This window comes from Abramis brama (genome assembly GCF_963993115.1).
Source record: "Abramis brama genome assembly, chromosome: 14".
Taxonomy (NCBI): Eukaryota; Metazoa; Chordata; class Actinopteri; order Cypriniformes; family Leuciscidae; genus Abramis; species Abramis brama.
Window position 1 is genome coordinate 29,129,922 of NC_139976.1, and position 12,566 is coordinate 29,142,487.

Below are 12,566 nucleotides of genomic sequence, written 5' to 3' on the forward strand. Positions count from 1 at the left end.
ATGTCTGTTAGCTTTGAAGCGTACTAGTGATGGGCACTTTTGAAACATGCTTAGTGAAGCTTTTAAACTTTTGCGAATCATTTGCCTCAAACCAGTGATTCGGAGCACGTATCAAACTGCAAAAGTCACATGATTTCAGTAAACAAGGCTTCATTACGTCTTGAAGTCTTGAAACATTTCGAAATATATCAAAATTTCAATGGTTAACTACTAGGGGCCATCTCTGTGAACCCATGAACCAGTGTCTATATTTTTTTTTCTGATCTCAGATAAATTTGATAAAATATGACAATATTATAAAGATACTAAATATGTAATATTTAATTACATAATTTGTTAATTTCGTTTAATAGATTGCATCTTCAATAAAACATTTTGCAACTGGTTTGTAATGGTGATTTTATGCATGTTTGAGCTGCATGTACATTGTTCTGACCACAGGCGTCAGCAGTGTGTGGATTTTCAAGCACTTTGAAACAGTGAATATAATTTTTCAAAGCAATTGTTCAATTGATTGAAAGTTTCAAAAGCTTTGTTTCTCTAATCACTAAAGCTAACATCTATATGTTAGTGTACACTTAAATTTGACTAACTTTGACACTTACAGTAACATTTATAGTCACAGACCAAAAATAGTAAGGGTTCTCATGAGGGGCTTTCACACTGGAGGAACGTTTTCATAGTTCCTATAACTATTGGCGGAAGAACCCACTTTTTGATTTAGATAGCGGCTTCCCAAGGACCAGGTTAGCAAAGTATAAAAAAGAACTGGTCAGAAGAGCGCACAGCCTGTGTTTGATCAATGTATCTGCATAAAAATCAAACAGGGCACAAAGAATGAAGTCTGTCTTCGTCCGAGTCAATAGAGAGGTTTGACAGGGCAGGCAGCTCAAACGAGAGTGCACTAGACGCTCCTGACACGACCTTAGGCGTAAGTAACAAAGGTTAGTTGTTGTGGGAAGAAGGAGCCGGGAACTTGGGAACATTCAACGGTGGTTTTATAAGACGGCATCCTTAGATCAAAAGATTCTAGTGGCTTAAATGAAGGTTCACACACAGACACAGATTTTGTATCTGGCCTAAGAAGCTGAGCCCCTTTAAGGAATTGAATGGCAAGAAGGTGTGCCCTCACAAGCCGAAATGGACACCAAATACACTTTCAACGTGGAATAGGAGCGACCTTCCTCCAACAATTCCTGCAAAAAAGTCAGTATCCCTGCATTTGGGGACTGATACGGGGATAAAGACCTTCGCCTGTGTAACGGGGGCCAGCTAATAGTTGCTGTGCGAGTAAACCTCACTCCTCTGCAGTCTTTAACCTCCTTGTTAGAGCGCTTGACTCTCACACCGGAGACCAGGGTTCGAGGCCCGCACAGAGCGGGGCGAGTAGGACCCGGGTGGAGGGGTTGCATTGGTGCCGTGACCCAGATGGGAGTGAGGTTTATGGGGGTGAGTGTAACGGAAGCCAGCTAGTAGTTGCTGTGCGAGTAAAACTTCACTCCTCTGATCTCAATAGGCGCTCTAGCAACAGATGCTAGAGGCTGCAGTCTTTAGCCTCCTTGTTAGAGCGCCTGACTCTCACGCCGGAGACCTGGGTTCGAGGCCCGCACAGAGCGGGGCGAGTAGGACCCAGGTGGAGGGGGTTAAATTGGTGCCGTGACCCGGATGGGAGTGAGGTTTAGGGGGGGTGAGTATAACGGAGGCCAGCTAGTAGTCGCTGTGCGAGTAAAACCTCACTCCTCTGATCTCAATAGGCGCTCTAGTGACAGACGCTAGAGGCTGCAGTCTTTAGCCTCCTTGTTAGAGCGCCTGACTCTCATGCCGAAGACCCGGGTTCGAGGCCTGCGCAGAGCGGGGCGAGAGGGGTTACACCTGCACCAAGCTCCGAATATGCACTACTTCAATGCATAAAGCCCCCTTGTCGATGGTGCCCTATTACTCTGTATTGTGGCCATGACATTGATTGGGAGCCCCACTGCTATAAGATTCTCCCTCTCAGCAGGTAGACCCATAGAAACCACAACTCCGGCCGAGGGACAGCAGGGTCCTGCATAAGGGAAGACATCATGGTGTCCCTGACTGCAATGTCATGATGCTTGCTGGTCAGCGAACACATGATATGCACATGAGGGCGGACCCTTCTTTACCGACCCTGCCTATTGTATAGGCTGTCTGTGTGTCTGCCCGGATCCCCAAGCACTGGGCTTATGAATGTGGTGTTATGGTGTTCTAGTAGCACAGTGAAGAGCTGAAGACTGAGGGAAATTATGCAAGCGACCATATTTGTGGGCAGGTACAGTAGGACCCCCCACGTCAGAATGCGTCATTGGCCTTTCACGTGTGAATAAATGGCTGCATCCGAAAACCTAGCCAGCTGACTTGTTGCTTCGCTGCCCTGTCAGGCTATGACTTAGCAGGCAGCGTTTATGCATTAAGATACCTCACAAAACTGATTTCAGACAGACTTCTGAGGCAGCGTCACGATTTAATGATCGATAACAAAACAGAGAGAGAGCTTTGGTGACAACCAATTGAATATTGAATTACTATAATACTAACTTCTTGCTAGAAATGTCATCAAAAGTGTGAGAAGTTGGTCAAAATGTACACTTTACAAACAAACTGACCACCAACCTCAGAAATTATCTCAGGAGACATCATCATTGGATTTGGACGTGCCTTGTTACCTTCCTACCTTGGTATCCTGCTTGCAGAGGCAGCATTTTTCAATTTTCAGACGCAGCCAATGTGTCTTCAGCCAAGACGCAATATCCCATAGTCATGTGTTGTACCGAGTGAACCGACTGAAGGGGACTGCCTTTTGGGGGCACTAAATCAGCTCCTACTTAAGAGAAGGGTCGAACCCAGCACAATATTAGAAACTGCCAGTGATTTAAGAAGGCATTCGCCATTTTTAAAATGCAGTGTAAACACACAGTTTATAGTCTACATATTTACTCCATAAATTGTGCCTATATATTTACTCCAAGAACATGGAACAATAGATAGACTGAAGCCGAAGTCCAGGCACTTCTCAACCTTTATGCTAAAAAGGAAATCCAACATGTCTTTGAAGGAAACAAGTGAAACATGATTATGTATTTCTGCTCAGCTAGCGACATTTTACATCAACCACACGGCAAATGCTATAACACTTTTTCATGTGCCGTTTACTCTCTTTGTATTAGAGTTCTAATAACGTATTAGATAGAAATGTTAAACAGATCATAAACTAATGAAGATGGAGAATGGGGAGTGTTGAGTGATAAGGCTCTTGCATTCTCAGAGCCGTCAAAACAAAAGTCCACCGCGCCATCAAAATAAAAGTCCTGCACAACAACCAGAGCAGCAGGACGTACAGCAAGTAAGCACTTACGCCACTTCAGAGTTCCAACTGGCGGTGCAAATTCAACCAGGAAAATGCCCCTTGTAAAAAAAAAAAAATTTATTTAAGTACTTATGGTTGTGTACTACTTTTTGTCCAATGAAATGCTCTCTAGAATGAAGGCCCAAATATACTTCAAGCGAAGTTGAAAATTTAAAGAACGAACTGGTGTGGCATAATTTCAAACAAAATCTGGCCAAAAGTGTTTTTTTAGTCAGCGCAAACTTTTTGGAAAACTTTAATATTGTATACATTTTTTGACATGGAAATCTTTTTAGGTTCATTTGTTAACTCAGTTCGACAAGACACAAGAAAAACAGTAGGCTATACTACTGCAAAACTTTTTTACGGTAGAACTCCTGTTTACTCCTGAGTGAAGAACGAAGAACAACTTTGCAGAGAACTTTGAGAAATCTCATTGATGCAAGAACCTTTTCGGTAATTTATTTCTGAAATATTAAGCAAAACACAGTGTAATAAAATATGGTATGAAATGAATCCTTGAGGTATTTGCTAGTAGCTTAAAGACAAGAGCAAGAAGAACACATTACACAAATTGTTTGTTGCGACCATTTTTATATCTTCTGTGCACAATTTTGTGAGTGAAAATTAATAATCTTTTCAATGTTTTTTTTTTCTCAATGAAAAACATCATCATCAGTCTGAAATAAAACAATTCACTCTTTGCCCTTTCATAGGCATAAAGAGGAAAAAGTGAGGAAATACATTTGCATCTTTACATCAAGTCCATGTTTCATTCAGTTCTCAATCACAATCATTCCATGTCTTCTCTCTATATATTTATATATATTTTTTTTTTAGTTTGTAGGAAATCAGTCTCTGGTCATTGGAAACAGAAGTCCCAGGCCATAAGAATCGGAAACAGAAGAAAAGGTCCTTTAACTCCTTCTATACGTTTGTCCATTCATTCTTGCACTTTTTTGTCTTCACCCTCCAGCGGTCTTCCTCCCTTCATCCAAAGGGAAATCGAGGAGGGATACAATCACAGTCTGATCTGAGGAAAGAAAACAACAAAATTCCAGCGACACACCTTTGATTCCCCCTTTAGTCTCTGAGGAACACGGGCAGAGGCAATATGAGCGCGTGCTTTTGAACGTTTCTGCTGTCGTGTCGCGGAGGGCACACAGTAGTCGATAAGTGGCTGACGATGACGGCAATGATGGTTGTCATGGCGACTGCGTGGGTGGGCTGCTCTGGGCGGAGCTTGGAGAAAGGGAGGGGCTACAACTGCCTGGAGGGGCGCCGGCAGCCCGTGAACTGACCCCGCCTGAGGAACTCTCCAAACCCTCAGAGTTCTCCAACATCTCCTGAATGAGAGGAGGCATGGAGCCAGGAATCTCCATCTTCAGGGTGATCACACGCTCTGCCCCTGAGAGAGATGAAAAATGTATTTAGTTTTCAAGTAGTCACACATGTGTTTTTCTTATAGTCTAGGGAAACAAAAGAGTAGGATTATGCGAGTGAATATGACTCACCCTTGGCACTGATGCTCCTCAGGTCGGTAATCTTCATCAGCATCTTGGGGAACATGTGAGGTTTGTGCGGCCTCCTGTTCCTCACGTAGATCTTCAGTGCTTCCAGAAGCGGTTCCTGCAGAACATCCACCTTATCGGCTTCTTCCAGGTCCTGCCGATCTGCACAAACCATTCATATTCAGCTCACAGGATGTGGTATGAGAGCTTATATCACAAATTCAGCAAATATTGGAGATGGTGAATCTCATGAAACCTGTGAAAAATGTTCAGGGCTGCGTTTCCCTAAAGCAGGGTTCACCAATCTCGGTCCTGGAGGGCTGCTGTCCTGCAGAGTTTAGCTCCAACCCCAATTAAACACACCTGAACCAGCTAATCAAGGTCTCACTAGGCATACTAGAAACTTTCAAACAGGTGTGTTGGAGCTGGTTGGAGCTAAACTCTGCAGGGACAGCGGCCCTCCAGGACCGAGATTGGTGAACCCTGCCCTAAAGCATCGAAATCCGAAGTAGATCATAGAACAATTGATACCAATGGTTTCTAAGATCAACTTAGCTCACGAGGCTTTTGGGAAACGCAGCCCAGGTCACTTTCATCCCAATATCAAAAGAAAAAAAAGGAAAAAACGTGCCTAATGCTGTTTGATTTTTTGCATTGTGACATTACCTATATAGCACACAATAGCATTTTCTCCAACAAACATGAATGAAAAAATAAATAAATCAAAACAACAACAAAAAAAACCCCCTAGAAAATATTAATATTGAAGAATACATTATATGATACATTTATGCTGTTATAGTATTGAAATAATATCTATAAAATATTTTTAGTATGTATTTTACAGCCTTTAATTATGATCATTTTAATGATCATTTTAAGAGAAATATGTTTTTACTGTAAAAATAAATTTAATAATTTTACATTTAATATTTTGAAATATTATGTAAAAATATTTATTGTATACTACTGTTATATATTATTTAAAGTATTTATATACTCTTAGTGTTATTGTAAAGCCTTTAATTATGATGATTTTAGTGTAAAATATTCTTTACTTTAAATTAATGCATTTAAATGGAACGAGTTTTCTTAATGCAAAATACCATTTCGTTAACACTGTACTTAAAGCCTTTATGCGTAATGCATTATAAATGTATTCATAATGTATTTTTCACATACAATTATAACCAAAGTTAAAATGCATTATATTTGCAGATTCATTGTTACATCAGAAATTGGTTGTTTGTCATGTGTTTTGATGCATTATACTTTCTAAAGTTGTGTTCAATGCATAGATTAGTATTATAATGTATAATAACTGTGGTTACAAATATCCATGAGACCATGCAATGCCTTATAAGGTGCATTACAAGGCATAATTAATGCACTAAAAATACTTTTATAATGCCTTATATATAAAGTTTCTAGTTAAATATGACCTGGACATGTTTACATGAGATTCACACTTTTAAACAACCTCATTTCTTTTATCATACACAGTATTTTTCTGAACAACTTGAGTGCAATACCACCATCACACACTGTGTGGCACTAGAGGTCCATGTATCAAAAGACATGAGACACTTGTTATGTGTGGAATAGCCAAAAAAAACAAAAAACAAATTATATATATATATATATATATATATATATATATAGATTATATGTACACAATTATATGTAAATATAACAGTCTATTTAACAGGTGTAAAACTGCAAGTCAGAATACAGTGTGTGTGTGTATGTGTGTGTGTGTGTGTGTGTGTGTACCTCCACACAGCAGGCATATAGCACTGAGCAGTCCCGTCTCTGCGTCATCCATCTCTAGCGGTATTAGCTGACTGGCGAAGGCGAACACCAGGTCTGTTAGTGGACCGAAGCCAGCGTTGTGCATCTGCGTTCGGTTCAGCGTTAACCCGTCAGAGAAAGTCATGGTGTCTTGCTCAGGCGTGTAGCGGGTACAGATCCTCAAAATCTAAAAGCAGTGAAACAGAGTGGAGACGTGTTGGACTTAACTCTGCATATTAAACTGGGATGAGGGAAATTCTACAGTGGTGGATAGTGGAGAAAGTGCATGGATCAACCTTTGTGAAAAAGTAGTGCACTTTAGCATACTTTTAAAAAGAGTACTTATTATGGAAATAGATCAGATATTTTAAACGAATATACTTATTTGTAAACTGAATGTAATGTTTTCAGACATTAATTGCATGTTATTTACAATAAGGCACTACCAGAACAATAAAGTATTATAGTTTAAATGTATATTAAATGCTTGGTTGAACTTTAGAGTTCTTTTCTGACCCACCTCAGTAGGAGTTAAGTACATATTTATATGTAATTTCAGATATATTTCTATTGTCTTAGAAGGTTAAAGTTCACCGCTGAATGTACTGAAAAGTATTTATGGTAAACTACAATATACGTTGATGTCTTTCTATTTAAACTTGTATGTCATGGATTTAAATATATTTGTATTACACATTTGTAATGATGAAGTTGAATTTGAATGAATACATTTAAAATATATTAACTTTAAATATAAAATAACACACTACAGTTGAAATTATAATCAAGTACTTTATGACTTTATATCAATATCCTTTATTTAGTATGTTTGTCAACACATCAAAATAAGTGTACTTTTTTTTAAAGCATGACACAAGATTATTAAAACAATAATATGATCTTTAAAGTAAAACTTGTGATAGATTAAGTGTTAATAAGCAGTCATGTAAGCATTCTCTTTTAAGTACATTTAAGTGTCTTTTATTTTGATATTATATTACCTGCAAGCAGTGTTTAAGTTACTCAAAAAAAGTCATTAATTCCATCTTCAACAGTGTAATTAGATTACTCTAATGAGTATTGCATTACTTACTAATTACTTCCCAAATCCCATATCAACCTCGACCAGTTGAACAATACAAGAATAGATATAAAACTGCTATTTTAATTCTTTCAAATAAATAATATAAAAATGCCTTAATTATTCTTATTCTTAAAATGTATGTTTTTAATGTTAAATCCACATTTGTTTTATATAGAATTGTTCTATAGTCTATACAATCTATACAGAAAGAATAATCCCTTACTTTTATTTTTTCAAGGGAAAATAACTAAAATTGCTGTGAATAATTACTTACTAATGCATTACACGCCACCCTGTCAGCACAGTATTTTAAAGATTTGAACATTTAAAAATATTAAAATTTACATACGTAAAAGTACACTACAAGTGTGCATTCAATTCAATAAAGCACACTTCTTTTTCACAAGGGAATGCTTGTGGGCTTTGAACCTACAACCTTCAATGACTCAAATGTGACCCTGAGTCTATATTCAGGCTTCAGCGGTGTCATGTAACCCGCAATAACTTCCGCACCACTGCAGGCTTTGTGAATTTTGGACTCGTTCTCACCAGTATGTCGAGGCAAGCAGCCTTCAGCAGTGTGATCTGGTCTGCGATGGTGAGGGTGGTGAATCCCGGCAGCTGTTTGGCGAACTCCACCGTCTTTATGATGCACTTTGTGGAGAGCTCGCTGAACTTATCCCACAGATCCACGTCCAGTGCCACACGCCGCTCTGAGCTGTTACTCTATACACAGACAAGGACAAAATTCAGGTAGACTAGAATGCTATGGTAAATGTTTAATAGCAGCATCAATAATGACTGAAAGTCTGGCACGTGAAATCTGGCCATTAGCTTTGGTGAGGTCTGCTTGTAAACACAGGAGCAGATCTGGGAGTTATTGACAAACTGAGACACATATCTGTAGTTACAGCATTGATTCATCAGTCACTGTCAGCTCATTAGTTAAACAAATAACACACATTCAAAACAATGAGGTCAAATCCTCACAGATGAAGATTTTATCGGGTTGTGAAGTAGTCAAACAGCCACAGTACATGTAATCCAATGATTTTACTAGGGTTATATTTATCATGCTTTTAATGATATCCAAAGCATTTCTTAGGATATTGCTTATTTATATTAATAAAAAAACAACAATTTCAACTAGAGCTGCAAGATTGATCATTAAAAGATCTCAATTTCGATGCAATCTTATTCCTAAACGACAATGATTCGCCTGTGTCTAATAAACCTTTGATAAGTAGCTACAACCACAGCGAACATTCAAACCTGTGTTGGCACTGCTACTGACCCAGACATGTATAGGTATGAAACGGCTTCACAGCCACACAGTATCATTATTTCTGTTACAATAATTCAAATGATCACAGACGTACTGGGATACAAGTTTATAGTTTGTGTATAAACACTGATGTCTACGGCAGCGATCAAAATGGTGTAAATCAACTAATGAAAGTAACTTGAAGCTTAAAATAAAGATTGTATCCATTACGTCGTTACACCAGTAGGTGGCGATAAGTTAAGAAAATGTATTTGTCATTGAATCGTTCATTCAAGAGGTTTGTTCAAAATGAAATCCAGTGATGAAAAAAGTGAAGTCTTTATGAGTGATAATGAATTAAATATTTTGAAAGTAACTGCAGCAATTAACATTTTGTCACAACCTTTAGTAAATTACATGTTATTTTGTTTAGTTGTCTATTCAGAATACTGGGAGAATTGTGATCTCTATTTAAAACAAAAAAAAATTGTTATTCTCAATTTCTCCAGAATCGTGCAGCTCTAATTTCAACTAAAGAACGTTGTTTTGTTTTGGTTGAAAATGTACAATGTAAAAAGTTAAATACAGTAAAAATCTAGTTTAAAATAGTAAATGAAGTCGGCCCCAATAGCCTTGTGGGCAGCACGTGACATATAGTGACATATGCATATAACTTCAGGCGACCCAAGTTCGAGTCCCAGTCGTGGACCTTTCCCAATCCCTTCTCCCATCTCGCTTACTGTCCACTCTATACTATCCTATCATAATAAAGGCAAATATAAAGGCATATAATATATATAATATATATATAAGTGAACTGGCATGTGATGAGCCAGCCCGTTCTCATCCCAAGGCGTCATATACTGACGCTTTTGACATTTCGTCTACATCGAAGGCACATGGCACCTTTTAGCGTCAATATGAGACGCAGATAGATATGGGCCAGAAGGCGCCTCCTAGCGGTCTAACCCTAACCCTACCCCAGACCTAAACCTACCCATAACCGAACAAAGCTCTGTGCGTGTCATATTGACGCTAAAGGGTGCCATGTGCGTTGGATGTAGACGAAATGTCAAAAGCGTCAGTATATGACGCCCTAGGATGAGAATGCGTTGGATGAGCATAGAACAAAAATAGATTTTTTTTTATTTCTTATTACAATAATAATACAGTGTACTGTAAAATAAATAAATTGAGCATTTAATAATAACAACAACAACAATAATAATAATCATAATTATGTCTTTGTTTTCAAAAGTTAAAACAATAAAACTTTTATTTTGGCGGAACCAGCATGATAGACCTTAAAATAAATGACAAAATTACAAGTCAATGTGAACCAAAACTGTTTGGTTATCAACATTCTTCAAAAAATGTATTTTATGTTCCGCAGAAAAAAAAAAAAATGGGGTGAGGGTGAGTAAATTATGACAGAATTTAAATTTTTGGGTGGAATTTCCCTTCTCTTCTCTATCCATTCTCAAAACCCTCTCTTTTGCTGACAACAGATTTATAAACAATTCTCGTTACAAAATTGGCAATATGTTTGGAGTGAGTCGGAAATTAAAGAAATTAAATGGGCCGCAAAATCATCACAAATCCTGGTGAAAATTCAGTGTATCAGGCAGGCCTCACACACTCTTACCGTGGTGTATTTGCCGAGTTGACACAGCGAGGGGAAGGTCTCTTTGTGGGCTTTCCTGACTCTGTCAATCATCTGCTCTGTGTCTGGGCTCAGAGTGTAGCTCTCTGTGCATTCTTGCTTTTTATCTTCTTTCTTCTTCTTATTCCTGTCGTTCCTTACCGCTGCACAGACAGAAAGACAACAAAGATCAGTGCTGACTGTACAGATTCCTGAATGGCTTGGCCAAGTGAAAATTCAACAAGCTGTTCTATTTCATTTTCTATTTAACTTTTTAAAAGGTATTATTATTATGATTGTATTATTATTTGTTGAACATTGATATCTTTTACAATATTAAAAACATTCCATCCAATTTTAATAAATTCTATCATCAGTTAGCTATCACAGTGAGATATGTGGCCATGTCATTTCAGTATGTAATGAAGTGGGCAGAAGAGAAAATATTTTAATATTAAATATATTTCTTCATATATATCTGTCTTAAGATATTAAAATATCTCAAGACGACAGATAGGAACGAATGAGGGATGAAAGGGCCAAGAAAAGGAGAGAAAACTTGCATGAGTAGCAGTGAAAAGGCCGTTTGAGATGCAGTGAGCAGCAGTAATGGAGTGAGATGAGACAGACAGATAGAGGAAACGTGTTAGAGCCAACACATCACATCTGTGAAGACAAACCATGAAGGGAGGAAAGGCGAGAAAAAAAAGTGTTAAGGAGAAAAAATAGGACAAAGAATCAGAAATGCCATCACACCCCCTCCATCAGTACCATCTCAAACACTTTCTCTCACTCTCTCTCTCTCTATCTGCAGGGTGTGTGTTTGTAGTTTGATGAATAGAGCAGGTGGATGAAGTCGTACATAATGCTGATAGATCACCACAGGTTTCATTAGACCCAGAGCTAATCTAATCTCATTATATGACACACACACACACACACACACTGTAATACCATGGCATTATTTTCCTCCCAATCTCTGCTAGCGCTCAGACCCTCGCTGCATCCCTCTCTCAAGCCTCTGGAGATGCGGAATTAATTCCTAAATAAAAGTGGGCTATCTTAACGTGCCTACATTAGCCCCAATGACAGATTGGCACAGCGATCATAAGCCGCAAAACACAATTTAATGAAGTCATTAAAGAACTATTAGCCTGGCTGCGCCATCACTCACACACAAGCATTACTGAGAGACCTGCAGAGAGAGAGAAAGAAAGAGAGAGAGAGATTGGGAAACAGGTCTTTCCCCAGCAGTATGATGAGTATTTTGTGTGTGTCTGGAAAGGTGATTTTTACACACCGGAATATCTGACGATATGGCCAGAAATATGCTGACGAACAAAAACATGGCCAGAAATGTGATCTAAGCAAGTACGCAAACGCCAGCTGCACAGTTCTGTTATATAAATACTTAACATGCATTCTTGCGTCGCTCTGGCGGTAACAAACCCATGGGGCCAATAGAGATGTATGGCTGTTAAAACTGATGTAAGTAACTTGAGCTGCATTATGAACTGTGCTTTGACACATTTCAGACTAAAACAATGTATGAAATTGAACTTGAGTGGCTACGTTCAAGCACTTGCATAGTCTTTAAGGCCTGTGTATTGTGATAAAATCGCCGCTGGAAAAAATACACGCAAAAACATGGCTGATAGGGGTGGAAATATCAGTTCTGAGAACTAATTAATTAGGATTCTTTGCTAAATGATACACTGTAAAAAAATGATAGTGATTTTAACGGTAAAAGACCGTAAAAATGCTATGGTGAAAAACTGTTAATTAATTAACAGAAGGTTTCAGTTCTATATATGGTGAATAACTGTGATAGATCTAACCGTACATTTAATGAAATTTTGCAGTAAAATACCATTACATTTACAGTTTTTGTAAGTGAAAAAGAACAA

General features: G+C 38.3%; 1 protein-coding gene across 5 annotated transcripts in view; it reads right to left on the reverse strand.

The window, feature by feature from the left end:
- Positions 1–3,803: 3,803 nt before the first annotated feature.
- The window catches only part of raraa (retinoic acid receptor, alpha a), a 200,808-nt gene continuing 192,045 nt past the window's right edge, over positions 3,804–12,566 (reverse strand). For all 5 annotated transcript variants that reach the window (XM_084134902.1, XM_084134900.1, XM_084134899.1 and 2 more), the window contains 5 exons: positions 10,663–10,823; positions 8,303–8,479; positions 6,652–6,856; positions 4,882–5,040; positions 3,804–4,775 (listed from right to left, as the gene is read on the reverse strand). In XM_084134902.1, the coding sequence (XP_083991028.1) occupies positions 4,573–4,775; positions 4,882–5,040; positions 6,652–6,856; positions 8,303–8,479; positions 10,663–10,823 (905 nt within the window). In that variant the 3' untranslated portion in view covers positions 3,804–4,572. The remainder of the gene's footprint in view (positions 4,776–4,881; positions 5,041–6,651; positions 6,857–8,302; positions 8,480–10,662; positions 10,824–12,566) is intronic.